This window comes from Platalea leucorodia, assembly GCF_965183815.1.
Source record: "Platalea leucorodia genome assembly, chromosome: 4".
NCBI lineage: Eukaryota > Metazoa > Chordata > Aves > Pelecaniformes > Threskiornithidae > Platalea > Platalea leucorodia.
In genome coordinates, this window is record NC_138826.1 from 127,205,337 (window position 1) to 127,232,101 (window position 26,765).

Below are 26,765 nucleotides of genomic sequence, written 5' to 3' on the forward strand. Positions count from 1 at the left end.
AAGATAAGAGTGCGTGCTCGTGCCCCGACCCAGCTCCGGGCACGCCCCTGGCCCCCGCGGCCGTACGACGTCTGTCGGTACCGAAGACGACGCAGCGAGGAAGACAAAGGATGTGTCTGGCGTCAGGGCGGGCCAGCGCACCCGTGTAGGACGCGAGGGATGAATCGCTGCCAGACAGTACAGCCCCGAGCTTGGCGTAACGCAAGTCCTAAGGCCACGAGCACCCAGGGCCTCCTCCTGTGGGTACCAGGTGAGCGGCAGCAGCGTTCGTGGTATGACCCTCTCCCACCTGGTGCTCGGGAGAGAAAATGATTAGGCTGAGGCTTGCTAGGAGAACCAGGAACAACCGCGCTGCTAGGGCTCGCGGGGCGGCCAAGGCTCTGCAAGGAGAAATGGGAGCAAAGGGGTGGGGGTGCACAGGGATGGGAGGACAAGTTGGGTCGACCTCGGATCCCGCCCCAGGAGATTCCCAGAGGAAAGGAAGGGCTGGAAAAGAGTAAGGAGGCTGGGGAGCAGAAGAGAGGCAAACCACAGGACTATGAAAGCAACGGCGACCCTCCCCAGCTTTTGGTAGTGCCGTGTTTCTGTGAAAACACCGTTGGACAAGCGTGGGGCGGGCCCGCAGCCAAGGCTGCAGGCTGGGCACCGGCAGGGCCGCAACGATTCCAACCCAGCGAAAGGGAGGGAGACGAACCAGCACCTACAGAGGGTGTTAAAAGAAGAGCAGCTGGTGAGGATGACAAAAAGCCCAAAACCAATAACCAGAAGGAGGTGAAGAGCTGGATCCCGGAGTGCCAGCGTCTCTGCAGCACCAAAACCAGCCAGGGACAAACCCATCCTGGAAGGAGCGGTGACAGAGCTGGGGGGGAGAGAAAACAGCGTGCACAACAGCGGCAACCAGCACGCAAGAGCCAAAAGGACTCAACTGGGTGCAAAGGGGGGAAAAGACGGCAGCCCGAAGCGAGCCTGAGCTCCGAGATCGGTGGCAAGGGGATGCGCCTCCCCAAGCGGCTGCTCCCAAGGCTTCTGACGGCGGGCCGCTCCCCCCCAGGCGGTGCTGGCTCTGCAGGGGCACCGCTCCTGCCGTGGGCAGGGCGGAGGGACGCGCGGCAGCAGGCGGCTCTGCCAGGTGCCCTTTGCGGGGCCGGGCTTAGCGAACCCTAGGGTCTGCCAAAGGGCCGGGAGCCTCCGCGCTGACCCAGAGCCCGGACAGGCGTCTCACGGAGCCTGAGAAACCGCTGCGCTGAGGGCCATCGGCGACCGAGCTCAGCAGCACCTCTGCAGAGAAACCCCATTCCTAAACACATAAATCTACTGAGAGAGACCCAAACCAGGAGACAACTTGGCTTAGTTGGTTTTTTTTAAACTATTATTTTCTACTATACATTAGCGCTTCGGTCCACCACGGTCACTGCAGAGCTATTGCACGGACGCACACACCAACGCTATATACAGAATGTACACTGTACAGGCAGGGCTGCTGCTAAGGAGTATTGTACAGAATTCCTTCCTACAGGGAGGTATGGCCGTGTCTCCTCGCTCGGCCGCTTCCAGGCTGGAGGCGGTGGGAAACCGAGCAGCCTCCCGCTGTTCCTGCGCTGTCCGTGCCTGGCTCTGGAGGGGGAAAATGCAGGAAGGGTTCAGCCATCTCTGAGACTCGCGGGCACCTCCCCAGCCCCGAGGCAGTGCAGCAACCGGCAGAGACGGCAAAACTTCCACCCCACGAGCGCTGGGCACTGCCGACGGCTTCGCGCAGGTCTTGGCCGAAATGCCAAACCCTCCTGCCACGTGCAAAGGTACGCTCCGGGGCTTGGTAGGGAACAGGAGTGCGTCAGGCTGCCAGACCCATCTTAAAACCCATTCTTAAGGCAAACATTCAGGCCCTGGCCGGACTGGCAGATGGTGAAATGCAGTTATGGTAGCAGCAATCAACCCTGGGGTTACAGTAAATCCACTTCCAAGGCAGCGGGCAGAAAGACCGCGCTCTCAGGCAGAGGGCAACTGCCTCCAACGCCGGCAGCAGAGCCTCGAGTCTCTCCTCCGTTCAGCCCAGAAGCACACACACACGTCTCCCTCTTTCCCAAGAGGTGAACGGGAGCAGCGTGACCGAGCTGGAAGGTGGGCTGTGGTAAGAACGAGCTGTGGTGAGAGCTGGAGGTTGCTCCCCATGGCCTCAGCACGGGGCGGGCGCGCACCTCTCACAGCGGGGCCGGCGCACCCACGCACGGGCCACGCTGTGAGCTCCCGCTTGGCAAGGCTGACACAGGCTGTAAAAATCAGGCTCTCCACCATGTTTTATCGGCAAGTGGGCTGACCTTATTAGATATCTCATTGCCCAAGGCAGAGCTCCAGCTGTCTCATACATTATTAAAGCACACAAACTTGATTTTTCAAGCAGAATAAATTACATTTGGAGGCCAGCTCCTCTCGGTGGAGCTCCGGTAGCTATTCCCATTCACACAGCACCCAGCCGTGATCTCTGGAGAGCTCTGTTCCTTGCAGACGCACCAGCCCTTCTTCTCTGTCTCTGTCTTGGGGGAAAAACAACAGCATTCCACGTTCGGCAATTCATCCTCCCACTCCCATCACAGCTGAGGCTCTTGCCAGCATGAGTCAGGCTGCCGAACGGGCAGTGACAATTTCTTGACATCATTTGTACGTGGGGGACTCGCCTCTCTCTCGTTATCATCAGGAGCTGTCCTGAAAACAACTCCCCTCTACAGGCCTGGTCCTGCTTCCTCCAGGCAGGATGACGGCATTGAAATTTGGAGAGCCCAAGCACTAGACAAGGATGGATGTGTATATATGGGCGACACACGTTTTGCACAGCCTATGACATGCTGCTGGAAGCCTGGCCGTCACCTTCTGACCGACTAACAGCCACACAGGGAACAGTTTCTCATTTACAGTCCCCTAATCCAGCTCCTCAGAGCAGGAGTAGACAGAGAACAGCGCACGCGGTTCCCCATTTCTGCTGCAGTTCTGACCCACATGCTCACGTGCTGAGGATCATGGAGCAAGGCCCAGATCAGGTCATGCTGGCTGGATCAGGGAAGAGGTTTCCTTTCCAAACGCAACCGCAGCTGCCCACAGCTCGGAGCAGGGTGGGAGGGCCCTTCCTTCTCCAACAGAGTCCCTTCGCCGTGCTCAGTGGTGGTGCAGCACAGTCTGCAGATCCTCCGGCAAGGAGCCGATGATGGTCTCAATATACAGGCCCACCCGCTGCAGAGTCTCCTCCTTCACAGGGAGGTGCTGGCACCTGGCTCTTACCTACAGCGAGAGAGAGGAGAGAAACAGAGGAATCGTGTAATAGCTTCAAAGGTCCTCCTCCCGCTTCGCCATTGACTGAGCAAACTTCACGTTGTCTCGTTAGTTCGGGGTAGGAGACAGCAGACAGAAAACTGTCACCTGAGCCTCAGGGAGATGAAGAGAGTCAGAACTTTGAATCCTTTCCTGCACAAACACTAACGTTTCATGACTGTCCCATTTGCCAGGTCTCCAAATCAGGGAGTGAGAACAAAGTTTTCTAAGCAACAAGTGTGAGCCATGTCCCTGGTCTCTCCCTGCCCCAGAGACACAGGCAGAAAGGATCGAGTGCAGGAAGAAGGGAGGAAAACTTACCAGCTTCTCACGAAGTTTTAGCACCAGGTCTACAATCTCCACCTCAGACTTGTCCTTCATCCAGGCCACAATGTTCTAAAGAGAAAGAACAGCTTTCTTCAGGGACATTTCTTCTTTAGAGAAGCTTTTCTCAAAGAGATACCCCTAAGCAAAGCCTGAAATAAAAGCGAGGAGGAGGCTTCTCATCCCCTTTCACAACTCTGCTTGCAGCGCTTAAGCCTAAATGAGCAAGACAGAGCTCTCCTCACTTTTCTGACCACGACAGCATCAAGCTCTTGCCTGCAAGAGAAGAATCAAGGAAAGATGCAGTAACACGCAGGTAATCCTCCAGTCAGCACCGTGAATCTTGTGTTGTGCTCAGAATTTAAATCTATTTGCCAGAGTCAGGCCAGTTAAAAAAGGAGACAGCTCTGGCATTCCCCACACCGTGCTCGAGGACCTGCACTGCTGAACAGTGAAGCAAGCGCTGCAGCTGAAGATGCACCGGGGTAGGATGCCAGAGCTCTGGGACTACCCCAGCAGCTGCTCAGTTTAAGAAATTGTACCAGCAGTCACTGCTACAAATCCTACCTATTTTCACTTAGGCATTAAGGAAGCCAGCAACAGACGACGCTCCCAGTCTGGCACTCTGTTGGCTTGGGAAGGGCCTGACGAATGAAAAATAGTTGATAGAAGCAGCCAGGGCAGGACCTGCAGTGGCTAACAAAGCAGGGGAGCTGAGCTGCTCGCGTTCTCGTCCCCCGCGTGCGCTGCCGTTCCTGGGCACCGACAGGCGCGAGGCAGAGCTGTGATTCCCAAGGGCGCGAGGCACTGTCCCCCACCCATCCGTGCAGAATCGAGACGCGTCAATAAGCGTCCAAGGCAGCGGTGCCCTCGTCAACCAGGTTTCAGGCCTGAGAAGTCTGGGGTTGTTTTAATACCTGCAGCTGGAACATACCGCTTCACAGATCGCCTCCAGATGAAGGGCCTCCAGCTTCTGGGTCATTTCCTTGTGCCTCTGCCGGTACCAGCCATCGAAGTTGGGAGACTTGAAGAAACGCCTGCAGAAAGAGAGGTGACGCTGAGAAGGGGACAGAGGGGGAATCCAGAGAAGCACGCTGGCCGCTTTGCACAGCGGTTCCCCTTCCTACTGCAGCAGCCGCAGACGTGAGAGGAAAAGACATTCCGATTCACGGTGTCGTTAGGGATGGTAACTGATTATGAGCTAACACGCTCTTTTCGTGTCCTGTCTACTCCAGAGGCTTCTCTTCTGCCAGGCATTACCGGGACACAGCTGAGCAGCTTCAGCAGCTCGCCACCGACGAGAGGGGCAATCCCCCAGGCTCCCACCTTCCTTTGCGCCAGCTCGAGCCTCAGGCAATGCAAGCAGCAGTGCTCCTTGCCCTTCTGTAGCCTCGTCTTGGCCCACTTTTCCTTTGGAGTTATGATAGCCGGGATGGTTCAACACGGGAAGAAATTCACATTCCTCTGCAGTATCTTGCTTAATGCCTCTCCTTTCCTGATCCATAAAGCTTTCAACCATTTGCCAGCATGGACTTAAGTCCCACATAACTGGTGATTTACATCTCTCCTACGTAAACAAGGTATCATCTAGGCTATGTCAAAGGATGCGAAATTACACCTCTCCAGTGCGGTACAGTAACAAACCTCCGTTTGACTGAGCTACGCAGGAAAATGAACAGGGGGCAGCACAACACCTGTTTTTGTCTCGGAGCGTTATAAACTTCAGATCAAGTTCAAAATGGGATTGAAAAGCCACTACCTGAAAGACGAGGGTTGTGGCAGCAGAGAAGGAAAAAGATGAGAAGGTTTAAGATGCCATACAGAGCTGAGTAGCAGCCACTTTAGCAGCACATTCTTTGCAACTCCCTGATTAACAGCGGGGGTATCTCAGGCGCTGTATTTCGGCATTTTCCTCTATTAAGAGTGGCCCACTCTTCAAGCTGCTTCCTCAGGCTACCTGCAGAGAGCACTTCACCAGCAGAACGCAGCTGATGTTTGCAGCGCTGCTTTTTGACACCTGAAGGAGTCTTCCTCTTGTGCGCTCTCCCCAGCACAGTGGAGTCCTAAACCCAGCCAACATCTCAAGATGCCACTGTGATCCAGACAGACTTATTTTTTAATTAAGGGTTTGACTTAGGAACACAAGAAATAGTACATGCACAAAACCTCACACAGTTAAGAACCCTGGAACGTGTAAACTTCTGCACGTACATCAGTTGCCTGCAAACCTCAACCAATGCATTGAAACGGCTCATCGGTTGTTACTATTTTCCAAAATATTAGATCTCCAAAATTAAATCTGTCTACCACACCCACACCATAAGGAGCGAAACTGCTTGTTTTCTGCTAAATAGATTAAAGCACAAAATGGTACAAACTTTATCACAGCAACAAAACATACTAATCCATGATTAGTGTCTCTGCTCACTTTCTGGAATTTTTTCCCTTCTCCATATCCGTACATCTCGCACTTTCCTTCCCACTGGGTATCCGATTTCTGGATTTTTTCCTACACATATTGTGATAAGTGCCTTCTCCATCCCATTTATAACTAATTATCCTTTATGAAAACTATGGATGAACTCTCCTGCATGCTCTCTTAAATTCTACCCTGGAGAAACCACGCCCTTCGATGTTCTAACAGCACTGCCATCATGCAGTAAAAATGAAATAGCCGTTGTCCTGAGCGCTGTACCACAACCACTACTGGCCAAAGACCTACAAGTCTTTATACCCCATCTGCCCAGGACCAGACACATCAAAAAGAAAGATTCCCTGGAGGACAATAAATGACACAGCTGATGTCAGAGATGAGTCCCCTTCTTCTCCAGCAGCGAGGACGTAGTTTAAGTTCCTGAAGGTGGAGAGTTGACAGCTTCTAAACCCGAAGGTATCTACTCATTTAACAGACTGCATAAAACACAGGGCTGATTCTGCCCTGCATCTGCTTTTCCTGACCATTATTACTCAGTTCTTCACAGGCATGAGTCTTGCAGGTGACCAGCCTCTGTCCTGACACCCCCTTTTTGCTCCCAACTCTGGTTCAGGATTTGATGTTGATGGTAACTTGCACCAGCTGTTAAGGGGATAAGGCAAGGAATGACCAAAACCTTACCTGTAGAGGCCTAACCAGTCACCCTTAAGTACACAGGTAAGTTGGGGACCAGCATGCTCAAGGGTCTTCATGAAATCTTCCTGACGGAAAGGACGAATCTGTGGAGGATTCTGCACAACAGAAAGACCATATTACATGGCACCCAAAAGAAACCGGGGGAAAATGAGGTCAATATTTACAGTGGAAGAGGCTGCACAAGGCAGACTCAACAACTATGAGAACAAAAAATGCATGAACATCTTAACCAGCCTTGCTAGTAAAATTCAAATTAGGTTCACAATAGCTGAGCTGGCTGCAAAACAGGAAGCATCTGTCCCAATGTTTGTTTCAACTTTTTTTTTTTTGTTCAAAGGAGTAATAACCCTCTTCCTTCAACGAGGGAAGTTGACCCAGCGTATCAGAGTGTGTGATCAGCATATGGCATAACTATTCCCCATCCCCGCAGTCAAAGGAAAGCAGAAGCAATTGGAAAATTGAACATACCTTCCACGGAGTAATGGCCCTCTGCAGAGGCATCAGACTTGCAATATAATGCTCCTAAGAAGAAATTAAAACGAAAAATTAAAGAAGTTAAAACAACTAAGGAGCCTCTTGCCTGGTCACCGAGTGTGGCGGTCCTCTCCGATGCATCACAGGCCCAATCAACAGCCTCCTACTCTCTGGTTTTTTTCTTCATAGTTGCATTTTACACGAGCCTAAGTGTTGCAGCTTGTTTCCCACCAGGGGCTAGGTCACACGACTATGCTGCCAGAATCCTAAGCATGCCACGTGAGAAGAGGTCGGGTGGGAAGAAGTTGGCAGGAGGGACTAGAATCTGAGAAGATGCTCTGCCCTCCCATACACTGCCTCCTAAGACGATGTGGAAAAGAAAGCGGAGGAGCCAAACTTGGCCAACTGGACGGTCACCAAAAAAGCACCAGCAGCTTTCTAGCAGGACTAGACAGGGAAGGCCTTGAAAGAAAGCGTTTGCTTTCTGCAAAAATCTGCCTTCGGGTGGTGATCACCACGTGGACAGGCCTCTTAAGCTCTGCAGCAAAGCTTCCCAAAGCCAGAAGGGAGGGTTCCAGACTGGCAGTGGGGTTGATTCCAGCGTTAGAGGGCAAGAGGAATGTTTTGGAATGTTTTTAGGGCTCCCATCCCTTCCCTATATATCCGCTTTGACTACCTGTTGAAAAGAGCAAAGAGTTGGCATTAGAAGCAAACAACGTGGAGCACCTATTCCTACAGTGCAGGAAACAAAGCGTTCTGTCTTTACACACAGCGTGCTCAATAGCCAGCCTGCAGACTTTCATGCTAATTACTGAAATTTGCGTTCAAGAGACATTTAGTTCCTTTCCACGCAGTAAAACATCTCTACAGAGTGCCAAATCCTCAATCTATTACAGATGCTCAGCTACGGGTGAATAAAAGAGGGCAAGTGCAAACTTGTCCCTCAAGCATCTCCTCCTCGCCTCCCCTCACCTTTACACCACCCTGACAAGCCTCGGCTCAACTCACCAGGGGAATAATGAAACTCTGGGTGAGCTCCAGGAGGTGACGCCTCAGAAGGGCACTTTGGACTTCAGACGGGCGTTTCCGCTGAATCCCCTGCAAGCACAAGCAGCGCGTTCACAAAGGTGCTGCTCCCCATTAGGCAGACGGACGCAGAATTTGCAAGCGCCGCAGCTATGAGCCACCAGTCCAGAAAACGGTACCGCCCAAAATACATATTCCACTCTCTAGTTAAACGTATCACTCACATTTCACTACGCAGAATCTGTTCTTTCAGACTCCTTTTTTGGTAACAATCGGTCCCACTTAGGTTATCATTAGCGCCAGCATTTAACACATGATATTAAGTGAAAAACTTTAAAACTGGCATGATAAACATGTCCAAGGACACTGGACTAAGTCATTACGCACTGTAAAAAGTCTGTTTCTTTTGGAGAATTTTACCGGTTTAAAGCAAGCTGTTAGCACGGTTTTCCCACAATGACATACAGGATGTAGGACAGAGTGGAAACGGCTTACCTTTAGTAATCTTTTTATCAGGGTTTTGTCTTTGTGAAGAAATGTTTTATAAGAAGTATAGATTCCTAGATTGACAAAAAAAAACCAACACAGAAAAACCAGAAGTTAAAAACACAACTTTGCCCCCGTATCTAGAGGAGGCTCTAGATTAGATATCATTGTATAGCGCAGGGATAACAGAACTGAAATTCCTAGCACAAGCCCTGGCAGCTCTGTGCGTGTCCGTATAATTACAAAAATGATAAAAAAATAATTACAAAAATTATGAAATTGCTAATGCCGCCAGATCTCACAGCAGGATTAAAGGACACTGAACTACCTCAAGGACCTTCTTATGCTAAGCTTATGGTGAGATAACTTATGGGAGTCAGCTTATGGCTAGGCCTGAGCTGAACAGTTAGTTAAGTGACAGCTGTACCTAGGTAAGCAAGTTCCTTTAACTTCCATCGCATCTAAAAAGCAGATATGATATATAAAACAAAAGCAAGAAAATTAGAAGCTCTCCCGACACTAAGATAGTTTGTTCAATTGGCTTTTTCAATCTCAGAACAAAGATGTACAGTTTTTCTGTATTAGATGGGGGATGCCACTACAGAGCGCTGCGTAGCTCATCGAGTACGAGAAGATGGTAACACCAAAATGTCCGTTTGTTGAACTACAAGGAATAACGTAGGTAACGTTCACATGCCTGCAAAGCCTGCTAAATCCCCCACGTGGAAGGGTAAATAAATGAAATGATGTCTGACAACAGGACTTACCCGGTTTTGTGTCTAGAGTTTTTAGTTTAGCTAGCTTCTTCACCTTAACTTGCTTGGGCAGGTCTCCTGTGGAAAGACACCAAATGACTGGTTCAGGCTCTGAATCTGCCCTCGCAGCCCCAGCACACACGTGAGAGACTTTCCACTTGAGAACATCCAGTCCTACACTTGTACATCTTAAATCGTATCCTCCCTCAACTCCACCCTCACATAAGTCTTCTCGTCTGCTAACTTTCCTGCTAAAATTTTGGAACAGGAACATGTTAAGGAGGCCTTGCAAAAAACCCCACTCCTCAACCTAGAGGTTTTCTTGGCTTCATAGACAATAATCAGAGTCTCTCTCTCCACCTCCCTGTTCTTCTCTACTCAATTTTCTCTTTCCTGCCCAGGAAGGACTTCTCCTTTTCAGAAAAAAACCACAGCAAGTTATCCTCTCAACGATTTGTCTTCACCATTACTTGCACTCATCCTGCACATCAACTGAGTCAGAGCCTAGGCTTCCCTTTGGTTTCTCAGCTCTCACAGGAATGAAGATGATGGCTAGCACTGCAACCGTCAGCTCACTACGAGCCTCTAACAAGGTCTACCAGCACAACAGGACTTTGGTTCCACCCTTACCTGACATTCTCAGCTCCCCAACCCGAAGAATGTGTGGCCAGTGCTGGAGAGTTTTGATAAAGAAAGGGTTTGTGACTCCCACAACGATGTTTGGCCTAGAAAGAGGGGAAAACAAGCAGAACAATGCTAACCTCAGGGTTTCCTTCACACAGACAGTGGCAAGTGGGTAGCAAGGGTCTACGGGCTACTTACGGAGCTTGTGTCCTGGTGGTATACTCTTTAAATTCACTGTCGTGGATGGTAAAATAGGGGCGGTAGTCACAACAGTACCTCAGAGGAGCAAGGCAGCTGTAACGATAGACAGAATAGTTGCCACATAAACTTCACAGAGCAGGAACGTGTGTTTACATCAGGTTTCTATCCTACAGCGGTGTTTTGTCCTGCCAGAGGACAAAACACTTCACACTTTGGAGGAGTTCCAGGCTTTTTTTTTTGCTAAAGCAGAGTTCAAAGCTGAGGAGACAAAGCTCCGCAGGGCTGCTAACCATCAGGTCTCCCAACACGGGAGATTCACTTTTACTCTCCTCTACCATTGGCGGCATATGAACAAGACTCTTGCTATGCTATTTGTCTTACGTGCTTTCATAGGCAAACTAAACCTAAAACACTTGACTCGGCAGAAAAGTGGATCTGAAAGAGAAAAAACTGCCAGAATTTATTATTATAGTTACCTGTACCTCGGAATCTGAAGGCCTTACCTGGTCAGTGCCAGAACCATTTCTGAAGAAACTGTAGGGGATGGTGCCATTACCACAATTGGCTCTCCTAGTAACATCAGCTCCCATAACATCTGGATGTGAATTAGCACTGGCTGGAAACACCTGTCGGTGAAAGGAAGAATGAGGTTAGAAATGCAGTTCAGAAAAGACCAGACACAGTTATTGCACGTAAGCCTACCCAGGAACTTGGTATCTAGGACTGACTTTTAGCATCCCACAACAGAATGCCATGTGTCTTTACACACGCTGCTGCTCAACCATTTTACACACGTTTAAAGGAAACGCTTTAAGCAATGTAAAGCAACTTGCTGATCATATTGCTCTCAGTATGCCTTCTTATCTAAGCAAAGTAAAATGCATGTGGATTACAGCAGACGTAGGTCTATTAGAATAGCACCTATAATGCTGAAAAGTTTGGTTCAGACACACAACACCTACGCTTCAGAGCTCAGCTCACCAGCTGAGGTCAGGACAAGAAACCCTCCTCTAACCTGGATGCAGGGGGTTGTGCTAAGGGCAGTGCACACCGGTTTAAACGCTGCACAAGCTCTGCAAGCCCAGTGTTCTAAAGGACGCTCTGCCAAGCAGTAATTTTTGATTCCTCGTTTGACATCTTCACTATGCCTACAATATATAGGGTACTCGGGAGGGGGGAAATATAGGGTACAATATATAGGGTACAGGGAGAGGGGAAAGCAGATGGAGAGGAGAGGGTTGCTCTCACCTGAAAAGATCCAGTTCATGAATACTGGGGAGAACCAGTGGGGCTGGTAACAGATTCTAAATGAGGAAGAAAAAAAAAAACAACACAAACCCCAAACTGTCAGTAAATGGAAGCATCCTGACTGAAACGCCATCTAAACTGACCACATCAATCATAAACCAGCTCCCTCTACAATAAGAATAAAAAGAAGAGAACAAGGTTAACACTTAAGAGATACGAGCCAGGAACAGATCTGGATTGAGCATTCAAGGTCCAAATGCATTTCCTTTGCTAGAAGATAGCCAAGAATCCCTTCTTTTCAAGATGGGAAAGACTTCTTGTGTCTGCTCCTTTATTTTCTAGAGTTCCCTCTGGTGCAACACAGAGCTTAAGATACAGATAGAGACAATAAGGGTTGGTAATACGGGCACCAAAAGTTGTGAACTATGACAACATTATTCAAGGGAGAGAAAAAGGGGGAAAAAATCAAACGAACAAGAATCAAAATCAAAGCTGAATAAAAGCAGTAAAGATGCTCAGACGGCAAACGCTGCAAAACAACACAGAAGACTAAGGCAGGGTCTCGTGGAGACCCACCTACGCATGAATTCCCCGGAAAGGCAAGGTGAACAAAAACTGCGAGAACAATGCACATACATAACTTGGAGCACACAAATTCTGCGCAGAGAGTCCTGTTTTGAAAGACACAGGCACGACAGCGTGCAGTTTGAACCAGATGGGCAGCTGAAAGCACATTAATCCCTGGCCAAAGTGGTTTCAAATGGGACAAGGCTGAAAGAGTTCCAGTTCCTCTCCACCCGCCTTCCTTAGTAGTCTAGATTCTGCTCATCATTGCTTGTGTCATGCCACACTTCATCTCACCTCTTGATTGAACTGCTTCACTGGGCTTGATCCTGGCTTATCCACCCTTGATGGGATTCTCACCTAGATTACAAACAGAGGAGACAGATTATCCAGGGAGATGGAACCAGTCAGCATGCACGCACGCGTTGCTTTCTTCCCTAACAACCATCCACGCGAGAAAGCTTCCTCAATTATCAGTTCTAATCGTACAGAGGTTAGAAATAAAGGGAAAGAATCGAGGGCAAACAGCAATTTTAACATCCAGAAGAAAAGGGAATACTTGTTCCACTTCCCAGTTTGCCTCAGTCTGCTGCTGAGTACAGATCATCAGCAACGAGTACCTGAATGACAACTCCCATCACCGGAAGGTTCAGCGTCTGTCCTGGCGCAGGAGGCGGCCACTGATCAATCTCATTGCACACTGCAGGGACACAGGTAAAGAAAAAAGTTTAATCTGAAGGTCAATACAGCTAATTCAGCTGGTCCTGTGAGATCTGCCAATGTAATTATCGCTCGTTCCTAGCTCACGCGTCCCCCTGGCTAGTTGCAAACAAACACCGTATCAAACAATTGTGCAAGTTTAGGTCAGACACCAGACTTCGCCTGCACCACTGTTCCCAGTGCGGGCCCAGCAGTACTATACCGTTGATAAATCACGATTAAGTTGAATAGTGCAATAAAGACCTAGACAGAGATGTAGCATTAGCAGTTTTTTCCTCTCTCTGGGAGTACGTTGCATGCAATACTGACAGCATCATCTATTAAGGTTGTCAGACATTTCCCATTAATGCATCCTTTACAGCTGTTTATAATTTTGACAAGCCAACCGCTTGGATGGAAGTTTTTCCCTGTTGGAATTGGTTCCAGAATGAACTAATTTGGAACATTTCAGCTGTCTTTCAGGAACCTCCTGATAAAACCTCTAAAAGATTTCAATGTGCAAACCCTCCCTCCTCGATCTGACTGCTCACCTGCCTCCAGGCACGGCTCCAGCTTGTCAAAGTATTCCGGAGCAATCAGCTGCAGCAACGACTGGAACAAGTTCACATATGGAAGGCGTGACACCAGCACCAAAGACTGAAAAAAGGTACATTTAGGAGTCAGAGACCCCCTGACATCATCATTCCTAGCACTGCACATACTTACACTGCTTACTAGACAGCTACACTTAAAAACCAACATCAAAAATGTGAAAGAGCTCAAAAGCAGCACTTTCCCTGGTGGAATTCTGGCTAGCTACCCAGTTGTTGAGCCCTCAGGCTTTGGGAGATCCTGGGTATCCACACAGGCAAGGAGTTTTTTGTCTGATGAATAAGCACAGCTGGCAGCTTCTACCAGGGAGCCACCACACCTGAGGGGGCTGAGCTCGTGACCTAGCAAAAGATCATCTGGAGGAAAACCAAAAATAAATTGCCGATAGGTTCAAAGCTACCAAACCAACCATTTCAGAGGGAGAACTGAAACTGAAATTAGGTCGATAAACAAAATAAAGGAATTCTGGGGAAGAAGAAACAAAGCGACTTGAAATAGCGCTGATTTGTTTCCAGCAATGCCTTTTTTTGTTGGTGTTTTGGCTTCTTTCTAACGCTTCTTTATGAAATGTATCACTATTTTTTACAACTTTTCCAACTCAGTTCCACTGGGGGTTTTCATTACTATGCTGATTATTCTCTTCCTCTAATCACTAATGAATACATTAATTAGGATCCAGTGAAAATTTCTGCATCATTTAAAGACCTCCTTTCCAACCCAGAACTTCGGATGGGTTTTTTATTTCAAATGGCAAACATGACAGTATACTTCACTGAGGAATCCGATGTGCCCACTACTTCTGTAAGTCTACCAAAGAGCAAGCAGATTAGCCTGGTATAAATATCTGTTCATCAGGTCCCCATGTTATCCAGCTTCTCTAATCCTCCAACTTTTTGAGTGATCAATCCCCTGCTTTAGCGGAGATGAAGAAACTCATTTCTGTATTAGCACGTCTCTTTGAAAGAAACTCCACGTCACTGCCTAGAGGTGGGGGAGAGAAAGCACAGCAGGCCAAGTAACTGCTGGGACAGAATGGCGTCCCCACCTTCCAGCAAGTCACCAGGCTGATCTACTATCATAGAATCATAGAATCGTTAAGGTTGGAAAAGACCCTTAAGATCATCGAGTCCAACCGTTAACCCAGCACTGCCAAGGCCATCACTAAACCATGTCCCTAAGCACCACGTCTATCCGTCCTTTAAATCCCTCCAGGGATGGGGACTCAGCCCCTGCCCTGGGCAGCCTGTTCCAATGCTTGACCACCCTCTCAGTGAAGAAGTTTTTCCCAATACCCAACCCAACCCTGCCCTGGCGCAGCTTGAGGCCGTTCCCTCTCGTCCCATCGCCTGTTCCTGGGGAGCAGAGACCGACCCCCCCGGCTCCAGCCTCCTTTCAGGCCGTTGCAGAGAGCGATGAGGGCCCCCCTCAGCCTCCTCTTCTCCAGGCTGAGCCCCCCCAGCTCCCCCAGCCGCTCCTCCCCAGCCTTGTGCTCCAGCCCCTGCCCCAGCCTCGCTGCCCTGCTCTGGCCACGCTCCAGCCCCTCCATGGCCGCCTTGGGGTGCGGGGCCCAGCGCTGAGCACAGCATTCGAGGGGCGGCCTCACCGGTGCCCAGCACAGGGGCACCATCACCTCCCTGCTCCTGCTGGCCACACCAGTCCTGATACAAGCCAGGGTGCCACTGGCCCTCTTGGCCACCTGGGCACCCTGCTGGCTCGTGTTCAGCGGCTGTCGACCACCACCCCCAGGCCCTTTCCCGCCGGGCAGCTCCCAGCCGCTCCTCCCCACGCCTGCAGCGGTGCCTGGGGTTGTTGTGCCCCCAGGGCAGGACCCGGCCCTGAGCCTTGCTGACCCTCACCCCGGGGCCTGGGCCCATCGACCCGGCCTGGCCAGGGCCCTCTGCAGAGCCTCCTGCCCCCCAGCAGACCAACGCTCCCACCCGACTGGGTGTCCCCTGCAAACTGGCTGAGGGTGCCCTCCATCCCCTCGCCCAGATCATCAGTGAAGATGCTGAACAGGACCGGCCCCAACACTGAGCCCTGGGGAACACCACTCGTGACCAGCCGCCAACTGGATGTGACTCCATTCACCACCACTATGAAACATTGCTCTTCGAAGAGCAGGTATTCAAAGCTCATTTGGCTGAGAGGATTGCATTTTGTCTTTTGATGTGAAAAAACACTACTGAAAGAGTAATTCCATGGATCCATGAGGAAAAATGGATCTTAGGATCAAAGTAAAATATTTTCCTTCTCTAGAAGTCTGAAATTTCACTCTCCTTCACGCAGTGACCATAACTATCTGTCTGAATAATACAAAGCCCTTTGCATATTTATGCTGAAATAAACATGCAGTTTATATTATTGTTTCCAGTGTCTGTGTCAAAGGAATTTATGATAAGAGACAAGGCTGGTGAGGTACAGCGGTGTCACCGCTGCTAGTTCGAAGCAATCAGCCCAGCAGGAAATCCATTCCCAGATGGCTGCTAGGAAGAAGAAAGATTAAAGCCATAATAAGAGTAGGGTTAAGGTATAACCAGCACAGAGCGCAATAACGAAGGATATCACTGTCTCTGACACTAGAGTACATACTGAAGCAAATGTTCGAGTACTTCAGGATCTCATGATTCAGACAGCAGGTCACTGCTCATGTGATTAACGCACCATGGCAACGCATCCAGGTTTGTTTGGAATTACACTTTCCACATATTCCTGTTCTCCGTGACCTTTGCTGTTTCCTGCAGAAACACCGTGGGCGTCACGTAGGAAGTGGTGCTATTTTACAGCTATGGATAGGTGCCTTTTTACAGCTACGTACCAGTTGAGAGTAGCAAGCTATCTGGTTTCAGTACTCACCTTCTGAAAATAACCTCTCTTCATCGAGCTGTCCTTGACTTGCCTGAAGTATACATAACCGAAATAATGAGCTGACTCCCGCTGCAAGAGAGACCAACAACGCTGTTACTGGGAAACCGATGGCTGCTATCACCAAACTCCCCCAGCCACTGCCCAAACAACACACCTCGCTCCTGCTATGATGCGATTACTGCACTCCCTCCTATTTACCAAAGTTATCCAGGCTCAGCTATCTGGGAGAGTTTGCCAAATGGGAAAATTGAGAGGAGACAAAAACAACTAAATTCACAGAAAACGGCAGCCTCCAGGTAGCACCTTTCGCTAGCCCCTTTCCGCAGCACTTTCAGGGCCATCGTCTAAAGGGTTAATTGAGGCGTCCACTAATAGGAGCCGCTGCGGCAACCCACTGAGCTCATCCTGGCACCCGGTGCTGCCGCTGACGGCTCTGACTGTCAGTTCTCTGTGCCAGCTAGCAGATAATGCATTGTCGAGGAAGGAATACATCATCTTCCGAGAGGAGGAGATGTCCTCTACCGTACCCACTGCGCGCCCCTTTAGTCAGGCATTTAAGGCAGTACCAGTCAAATTTTCACAGAATCACAGAATCATTTAGGTTGGAAAAGACCCTTAAGATCATCGAGTCCAACCGTTAACCCAGCGCTGCCAAGCCCACCACGAAACCATGTCCCTAAGCACCACATCTCTGTGCCTTTTAAATCCCCCCAGGGATGGGGACTCAGCCCCTGCCCTGGGCAGCCTGGGCCAGGCCCTGACAGCCCTTTGGGGGAAGAAGTTTTTCCCAATACCCAACCCAACCCTGCCCTGGCGCAGCTTGAGGCCGTTCCCTCTCGTCCCATCGCTTGTTCCTGGGGAGCAGAGACCGACCCCCCCGGCTCCAGCCTCCTTTCAGGCCGTTGCAGAGAGCGATGAGGGCTCCCCTGAGATGCTCAGGACGAAGCACAAAGCTGAATGATGCTTCCTTCATAGCACCCATGAAAACTAACAGATTTAATACAAATCCCCAGTGATCATTTCAAACACACTATGCCTTCCCACAGACAAGAAGGAGGAAGGATAGTTATCAGTGCCGAACACAAAGACCATCCTTAATATAATTTTTTGAAGCCCCACAGTTTAAGGCACCTTTCTCTTTCCAAATATTATTTTTCCACAACAGAATCCACTACTTTGGCAGTTTTACTTCCCTTACTTCTTTAAAGCTAGGTGAATCTGTGAGGCAGTGTCCAGTTGCTGCAAAGCAGTAAAGATGTATGCAAGCTGAAAAATCTCTAGACCAGAATTTAGGAGAAGAAATCCTCCTACTCCCTCTCAAACCAGCAATCCATTTCTGGATTGCATACCACAAAAAGATTGCAGAAGTGTTAAAAAGGCACATGCACAGGAAGCATCATCTCAAAGGAGAAAGCAGAAGAGGACAAGTCGATCTGATGGCCATCTGCTCAATTAAAAGAAGCGACAGCACCCAGCACATCCCTTCTCTGCATGAAAGGGACAGACAGCTCGCTGACGGAAACACCACAGCTAACAGACACCCCTGACATTAGTGCTGGGGCATGGCTAAACCAGCCCGCGTACAGCAAGCCAAAGCGTGGATTTGCGGCATGCCAATTATTCCAGATGTTTTTATATACACAGATCCTGCAATAAATGAAAAGAACCATCATCCCTCAACAAAAAGAGGTAAACATCTAATTTACCACAGACAAGGATATTCTTGTCTTGCCTCGTGGAAACGTGCTCAGGTAACCATGCACTCTGTTGGATGTCACCTGCGTGCCACCGTTCCATCTTTTCGCTGTAGCTCGGCATGACCATTGCTCTAACCTGGGGTCCCCCGATTCAGTTCCATCTCTCAGCGTAGCTGGGATTCCCAACACAGCCCTCTATGAGTCTTAACGTGGAAGTAAGTCCCTGTGCTGAAAGCCTCCTCCTTTTCTGACTATTCCCGTGGCCATAGAAAATGAGTATTTTATGTACAGAAAACAAACCCAAAGCATATTTGGCTTTTAACCCAACACCACTACTGTCTGCTTAGCAGGTATACGTAGCGCGCTGAAACGCAACTGACCTGCAGCGTCAGGGGGGCTTCTCTATTGTACTCGCCATCGTCCTCGTAATGAGCGGTCCTCTGTCCCCCAGACTGACGAAGGCGGAAGCTAAACTGAGTATCCCCCAGGCCACCTGAGACACAGAAGATCACAAACGCTCAGGAAGAAGTAACAGTAAAGAGAAAGCTGGAAATGGCTTAAATCAGAAATGCTGACAAAAACAGGGATGCGGATTTACAAGGAACTCCAAAATTGAAAATGGAGAGTAACAGCGTAAAGAAAACCCAGTGCAGGACAGGAAGAGCACACAGCTGAACCCAAGAACTGGTATCATCAAGCTAAACCTCGCCAGGCCGTTGCTGGGAAACTCGCCGACGTTGGCCGGTATCATCTATCCTGAGTAGCTGCAGCCACCACTTCTTACCCACCCTACTGCAAGACCTACAAGCGGCCTCAATCGAGAGCACACAAACACCAGTTCGAACGAAAATCCCCTGCACAACAGTTCTAGCAAATGGCCTAGACAAGCACGGCGGCTGGGCACCTCCCAGGTGGTAGGATACTGCTGACCCCCCGGGCGTACTTCGTACAGCAGGAAAAATAGCAGCAAGAAGTCCCCAGGAGGCTGCATCGGTTGGATGGGCCGAAGGACTCGGGCCGAGCACGTACAGAGAGGTCCGTTATGAGGAAAGAGTTAGACAGACCAAGCTCACCGAAGAAAAACCACAGCTGAACAGACTAAGGCGCTACAACGGGGTAAGAGGACATACTTCCTTCCCACCGTTTGCAGGTGCTATGCTCCGAAGAAGAGTAAAGACCGGTGTGTGTGTGTTATGAAGATATTACTATTAGTAAATAATTTACTTTACTAAAAGGGATATTTAGCCCGAGTGTTCACTAAGCTCTGAGAAACTAGTGAAAGTACATCCTTAAAAACATTTAAAACTAAACTGGGCAAAGCTGTAGAAAACTAACAGCCAGGACCCAGTCTTAAAGAAACAGGTACTGGGATGAATTAACGTGCTTATTTCTTATTGCCACCTTTCTGATGTGTAAATACAAGCTCTGGGAATACTTCTGCTGTGAAAGCATCCTCTCCCCATCTATTTCCCTTCACTGAGCACTTCACTCACAAACACAGAAATGCTGACAGTCGAGAGCTGCGAACCTCAGGGAACCTACCCTTCCTGACTTTTTTTATATTTTAATGGCACGGGTGAAGCATGAGTGTGCAAGCTTATCAAGAAATTGTCCTGTCACCCACGAGATCACAGATTCTACATCCAGAGAGCGATGAAAATGACAAGAAGCCTCTTTGCTCAGACCGCAGGGCTGGGTGCTCCTTGGTGTCACAGTTCGAGAAGACACAGCCCATCGGTCTCTGCTGCATTAGAGGCAATGACTCACTCTTTCCATCATGAACCCATTTCTTTCCTAACGGCCGCGAACCACTCCGCGGGCTGCAGGCAAAGCCAGCAGATGCCACCTACCTGAGTAGGAGTCTGGGAAGGACAAGTAGCAGATACTAGTTTTCTGCAAGAAACAAAAACACACAGTAAGAAAACCTCCATCACCGCTGCTCAGTGTCTTTAAAACCAGGGAAAAAAAGAAAAAAACACAGTTATTACCTCTTTCTCTGTTAGTCTAAAGTCATAAGGATACACCAACTGCAAAAGAGACAAGAGTCAGTAAGTCACTCTTCCCCCGGGACTTCTACATAGATCTGTAACCATTGCTCCCGTACAATACGTGCCTTATTTCACCCAAAGTGACATCCTACAAAAAGGTACATCTGCCCATTTACAATCTGACTGTCAACAGCCCACTGCACTGAACTTGCCACAGAATCTGTGTTTATTCTAGCAGATGTGGAGACAGACCAAATAGCTTATATTTTACCTGGATTTTAACTTGAGAGTGGATAGCTCGGTGGGCAGACAGCCCCACCACCCAGCTGGTAACTCCTCTGTAAGACTACTGATGGGCAAACATCTCTCGTCTCTACAGCATGGCAGGAGAGGACTATTCCCATGCTTGAAATTATGTTAACGTATACTTACTCTCCGAGCCTGGAAAGCATTAATGTTCAATTTTGCGCCTAAATACAAGTTTAAAAATTGCCCAAAATAATGTCCTACGTAGGAGGTTTTGGACTTTGTGTATTACTAATTGTTGTTTGGAGGAGGGTCACTTTTTATTTTGATTTTTTTTAAATCTTGCTAAAAAGTCACCTACGATTCACTAAACCCACCAAATATTCTGAAGGAGTGAGGGAGGCTGGCATCATGAGCTGCTGAGAGGTAAAAAGAGATTTCACAGCAGCGAAATGAGCAGACAGACAGTAGGGACTTGATGATCTTAAAGGTCTTTTCCAAGCGAAACGATTCTGTGACTCTATGACAGACCAAGAATGGCTTTAAAAACGAAGCTATGCATAGATGCGATGAGGTATGGAAAGAAGAGCCACTGGAGGAGGGCGCAGAGAGCACCCACAGCCGCGGCTGGGGAAGCAACCTTCGCAGCAGCATTCTGCAAAGATACGGGCAGGGCAAGATACCTCCTCAAGGGCAGAGGAAAGGATGCAGCAGTACCCAGGAGGGAGACAACGATAGCCTGGACGGAGGTCCTACTGTATGAAGAGATTAGAAAACAATATATCCTACGTACACCAAACAATACGAAGCCTGGCGTTAGACACAGGCTTGGGTACATGTCCTTGCCTCCAGGGTGAAAACGCTTATTTAACAGTCCTGAGTGACTGGTCAGCTGAAGACGCTGTTGACAGTGACCAAAAAGCAGAAAATGGGCAGCAGGAGAAGCCTGAGAAGATTTGGAGCTCTGGTTTAGCCTCCCTGATTTGATCCGTTGTTAGAAAGACAAGCCAAGGTTTATTTTGTACAGAAAGAGGTGGGTCTGGCACAGGCTTGAGGATTCATGCTTTGTCAGCATACCAGTGACAGCTGAACTGTGTTACACCCAGTTTATCATCGAGCACTTCAGATAAGAGAGATCGTCAAGAATTTTAAAGCATCTAGTTAAAGACTCTAGCTTTGCAGCTGAACTACGTAAATGCTGATAACGCTCTTTCTGCATTTACTGTAACCCAGCAAAAGAGAATGCAAGACTCAATGCAAGACTTCTCCGGTCAGGGCTGAGGGCAGAGCTGCAAGCAAGATCCCCAGGCTGCTCCCCTGCAGAAGCAATCACACCGAGAAGTGAGAAATGACACAGCGACAGCGATCGTGAGCTTCACATGTCACTGGGCAGAGGATAGAAACCAAAGTACTTACAAATCTGTAGAAGCAAAGTACACGGCCTTTATAGCACTTACTGATCGGGAAATGCAGAAATTGCAGGTGGCTTTAAATAAGCGGATGAGAAAGAAACGAGCACTGAGGGACTTGAAAAACGGAGATCTGCTCATCAGACCTCTGCAGCTCGCAGGCAGTAACTCTGCTTCGGGTCAGCGTGCGAGTCATCTGGTACTCAAATCAGGAGCCCTCTTCAGCGCTTGACTCTTCTTACAAGTCTATAAATAGCGAGGGTGGCAGCACGCCAGAGCGCTGGCAGCTCACTGAGCTAGCTCGCTTCGCTCTAACAATTCCCCACTGATTCCTTGGCAAGGTCATCTAATCAGCTTCAGCGAGTGAGCCAAATCAACAATTAAAAATTACACTGATTAGCCTTCGGTTAAAGCTTCTCTGAAAGACGAAAGCTACAAAAATACAGGAGCAAAATTATCGCGTGCAAGCTACAGCGATGAGGCAGCACATCGCGGCACCACCAGAGAATGACGGCTTTGTAGACACCGCAGCACGAAGGGATGCGTTACGACTACGCCGCAGGAGGAGACACGCTTCCCTGCTTGCTATGCTCTTGCATTAGGCGACTGAATAAATTCTTGTGGTTGTGACTAAGGTAATGACCATACAAACATTCGTTTTGTTGATTCCCATGTAATAATGGAGAGACCAGGAACGGAGACCTGGACATCTGACGCTGATTCATCAAGAAGCTCAGGAACGTCGCAGCATCGCGCTTTCTGCAGCGCTTGCCGATGACCTAAACTTAAGTTCAAGAGTCAAGACAGACTTCTGATTCTCCTGCTGCCTTTTCGAGGGGGTCTTCCTGCGAGCAAATCAGACCAGAAGTGGATAGTGATGGCTCCTAGCTGCTTTGTGGGTCTGAGTTTAAGATATGCTAAGCGCATGTTTCACTTGGAGATGCGTGCTCAGCATTTTGGGGGGAAAAAAAGAAAAAAAGAAAAAAAAAAAGAAAAAAAAGATCAGGCTCAAATGCTTCTGACTGAACACAGAAGCACAGACGGGCCCAAAAATTCAGATAACATGCTTTTGAAAAATAGGCCTTATCTGCTGCATCTTTGCTTCCCCTTCAGTTTAACAGTCTGACATGTACTTCTGCGCTTGAGGTGGGGAGGAAATCGCCAAATACTTACAAGATGAAAACCCCAATCTGAAATAGTACGAATCCTAGTCACTGGAACTTTTCCAAAGCAAGACGACAGTAAACAAAAAGGAACTTTGTATTTGTCAAAGTCTCTGGATGTCTCAGAAGTAGCCCCAAAGGGCTTAAATGATGCCATAACTTGCGGTGTAGCACTCCCTCCCATCAATACTGACTTAGCAAGCGTGGAGGTGACATGTTGTTGAAAACAGATCCTTGCAGTAAAGCTTTGCTGTTGATCTCGGCACGGGTGCCAAGTACTCTGCCGCTGTCATAGCAACACGGAGAACATCCCAGAAAATGACTTCTGGTGACTCTGAAGTAACCCAGCTTCACAAAGTGCCTGTGTTTGGAAAAGCTCGAGGAGGGAGGAGCCAGCGCCGCTGTGAAAAGGGATATTTCAGAACGACGGGGATGAATTTTCAGCGTTTCTATGACAGCGGCACCAGAGAAGTCGGAGCCCTTGCGGAGTTGGACGGCAAACGGCTGCTGGGGAGGGCTGCTCCTGCAGGACGCGGACTGCGAGCCGGAGAGGATCGTCTTCTGAGACGCGTCTTCTCTCTCCCTGGTATTTTTGCCGGCTGTAGTTGACTATTTGCAGAAATGTAAATGGGTGGATGAGTCAGAAACAGTAATTATACCTAATTTCTGCATTAACCTATGTTTTCCTTTGTAACACCTTTTCTACTGTATATTTAAATAGCAGCAGAGTGGGACTCGCTGAATTTCAGGCCGATGGTATATCTGTGCTGCGGGACTGCACAGAACACAAGTCACGCAATATTCAGAAACCTGAGCAGACCCTGAACAAGCTTTTGGCTGCAGAGTTGTATCCACAGAGCCCACCCCATTCCAGGCGTAATTCTGCCTTTCTACTCAGCGTCGCTGAAGGGCAGACAACATACACCAAGCGGGCTTCAACGACGCGGCTTCCGCGTAGATTTGGGCAGCAAGGGAAGAAAAGAGATGTTTTATCCGGAAAGAATCCTGTACTCAGGAAAAAGTAGTCTTCAGGAAAGAACGACGACGAGGTTTCGGCCCAGAAACCCTGACTGAGACAGGCCTGCTCCCAAAGCAGAACTGCAGGGGACATCCTAAGGTTGGACGAGGGATGCCTGCAGCTTCACACACCGAGTTACAGAGATGATGCAAAAGTATGGTGCAACCTCCAGAGCAGGAGGTTTCCCCTCCTTCTGACTCACTTTGCTGTGAGCGTGTGAGGTAGCACAAGTTACTCCAAGTATTTGTAGCCTGTCGCTCTGTGTAATCCTTGGGTGCGCGAACAGCCTCTGTGCATAAATCACTCTTTAGAGGGATGTACGTACATCCACAAAACCACAGAGAGCTCTGTCAAGATCTAATCTCAGTCAGCTACACGGATCTGGTAATGTCTATGGCAAACTTCCCGTGCAAACTCAGCCAGGACTGAAGTCCCACAGGGCTGGGTGCCACAGACGCATTTTTTTAACCCAGAAACTTGCAGTCGTGAACCCAAATCATAAAACTCCCTCTTCTCAGCTGCAGAACTCAGCCTGCTTGGAGACAAGCCACAGGATCTGGACCCAATCTAAAACAACCAAGGCAACAGATGGAAATAGGGAATAAGCAGGAAGATAATGACACCACTTGACTACCGGCAATAGTGACATTTACACTTTTTCAAAATTTTGAAATAATTTTACTTGGAATTCCCCTGTAAGACAGTAACAGCTTGAGCTTTTTTATTTTCCCAGCCCCATCAAGAATGGAACATGGGATCTTTATCACGCAGATCTCCTCCGCCTGGCTTCCTTTCTGGGCGTCTTACCCAACACAGACCCCTGTTCCTTGCCCAAACCCTTCGCTCAGAGACAGAAATCCACAATGGACAAGCCAAAGGAAAAGCGACGGTGGGGTTCTGTCATCACTCAGTCCAGATGCTGAGATGTTCCCAGTCTTCTTGGTCATTAACGCCACAGGAGAAACACTTTTCCCGTCAGTACTTATATAGGCAAAGGAGGAAAAAGGAGGAAAGGAAGAAAAAGAAGAAAAAAATACCTTTCCAGGGATTAACCATATTACTGCATACCCTGATCGCAAAGTCCCCTCCTTATAACGCTAGACAGGTAATAAAAGCACTAAGAAAGCACCTTTGCAGCTACATATTAAAACACTCCTATGACGCATTAAATTGTAAATGCTAGTTATTATCCCAGTACTCATATCCCTTCCGGGGTATATCAGATCTGGTTTTGCAGGAAAGAGTATAGAGCATGTGAAACTCAGGTCTACAGCAGATTTTTTTATTTATTTTCAGGCTTCATGGAAAGAAACATAGTCAAGTATTTAAGAAAACAGAGCAGCAATAGGCTAACTTCATCTCTACCACTCTCCGTTCCTTTCAGAAGCTTCAGCGTGAGTTTAAAAATGGAAAGTCTCAATCCTCTGAAAAAGCGTTAACCTCCTTACACAAAGGCAAAGTGAGGAGTACTTCCCACAACTAATAAATATCAAGGAATTTGAGATAACGCCTTAGGTTCAGCATAATCCAGAGCTACCTGCTCCCCTTACGTTGCCTTTCCTTAGAACACCGACCAGCTCTTGCTTTCAGTCACGTTACAGGCCTTCGGTATCTGACTCCCTTCAAATCCTCTTTCAGAGGCAAACAGCACAATCTTCCAGGGAACAGGGAAAAACTGTTCCAACCCCTTCACTCCCAGTTCATTCTCTCTGGCCCCCAACCACCCCCACAGCTATCAGACCTCCTGGGAAGCCCCCGGCACTGCGGATCCTCGGGCTGACAGAGCCGCCTCAGCCCCCCCACTGCGCCCCGTTATCTCCCCATCGCTCCCCACTTCCCACCCAGCTCCCGACTCCTTCCCTGTCGCTGCCCTGCGGCATCCACCTCAGCGCCTCCTCGGTGCCTGCTGACCCCCACACACCAGATCTGTATTTCCGAGGAAGATTCACCCCTACCCCCGCTCCCCAACCCCACAACCCTTCCTCCACAGCCTTCTCTCCACCACCCTCCTCCCTTCACAGCCTGCTCCCCCTCCTCGGCTGTTCTGCAGCCCCCTGCCCCCCTCAGCCGCCCCCTTTCCCAGCCCCTACACACGCACACGGGCACCCCGGGCTGCCCTGCGCGCCCAGGCCCTGTCCTGCCCCGTCCCCCAGCCTCCCTGCCCACTCCTGCCCTGCACATACACTGCCTCCCCCCACCCCAGCCTTACCCCCGAGGGCGGGGGAGCCCAGCTGCCCCCCGCCTCACCCACCCCTGCCTGTCCCCCGCACTAAGTCTGCCCTCTCTTCCCACACACAGGGCCCTTCTCCGGCCCTGCCCCTTCCCCACACCCCGCCTTTGCCTGCTCTGCCCCCCCATCCCACCCTGCCTGCTCCCAGCCTCCATTCACCCCAGCTCTGCCCCGTCCCCCTCGCTCCCAAGCTCCGCCTTGCCCCCGCCCTCCCCTGCCTGTTCGCTGCCCCACACCCTGCCTGTCCCCCCTTCTCCACAGCTCCCGGCCCTGCCCGGGCCCAGGCCCCCCACGCCCCCCGGCCCTGCCCGGGCCCAGATCCCCCCCACGCCCCCCGGCCCTGCCCGGGCCCAGATCCCCCCCCACGCCCCCCGGCCCTGCCCGGGTCCAGATCCCCCCCCACGCCCCCCAGCCCTGCCCGCGTCCAGATCCCCCCCACGCCCCCCGGCCCTGCCCGGGCCCAGGCCCCCCACGCCCCCCGGCCCTGCCCGGGCCCACATCCCCCCCACGCCCCCCGGCCCTGCCCGGGCCCCGGCCCGGCCCTGCCCGCACCTCCATGGCCTGGCCCAGCTCCAGGTCGAAGGTGACCACGCAGACACAGTCGAGCCAGGCGGAGAAGCGGGCCCAGGGCAGCGGGGAGGCGGCGGCGGGCCGGCGGGGCCGGGGCTCGGCCCGGCACAGCGCGTCCATGGCAGCGCCCGCTCCG

At 49.9% G+C, this 26,765-nt stretch overlaps 1 protein-coding gene across 3 annotated transcripts; it reads right to left on the reverse strand.

The window, feature by feature from the left end:
* Positions 1-1,380: 1,380 nt before the first annotated feature.
* Positions 1,381-26,749, reverse strand: DENND6B (DENN domain containing 6B; the record flags this gene model as incomplete). Of its 3 annotated transcripts, none has more annotated exons than XM_082308069.1 (20): positions 1,381-3,270; positions 3,622-3,696; positions 4,559-4,661; positions 6,740-6,849; positions 7,223-7,276; positions 8,237-8,326; positions 8,750-8,814; positions 9,508-9,573; positions 10,126-10,220; positions 10,318-10,413; positions 10,824-10,946; positions 11,569-11,624; positions 12,430-12,492; positions 12,753-12,832; positions 13,383-13,488; positions 16,297-16,377; positions 18,386-18,498; positions 19,856-19,898; positions 19,994-20,032; positions 26,612-26,749. In XM_082308069.1, the coding sequence occupies 20 exons, from the start codon at positions 26,747-26,749 to the stop codon at positions 3,148-3,150; spliced, it is 1,719 nt and encodes a 572-aa protein (XP_082164195.1). In that variant the 3' UTR covers positions 1,381-3,147. The 3 variants fall into 3 exon arrangements, with proteins under 3 accessions (XP_082164195.1, XP_082164194.1, XP_082164196.1); XM_082308068.1 differs by lacking the exon at positions 26,612-26,749 and adding an exon at positions 22,822-23,211; XM_082308070.1 differs by lacking the exons at positions 1,381-3,270; positions 26,612-26,749 and adding exons at positions 4,192-4,268; positions 22,822-23,211 and having other exon boundaries at positions 3,660-3,696.
* Positions 26,750-26,765: the final 16 nt, after the last annotated feature.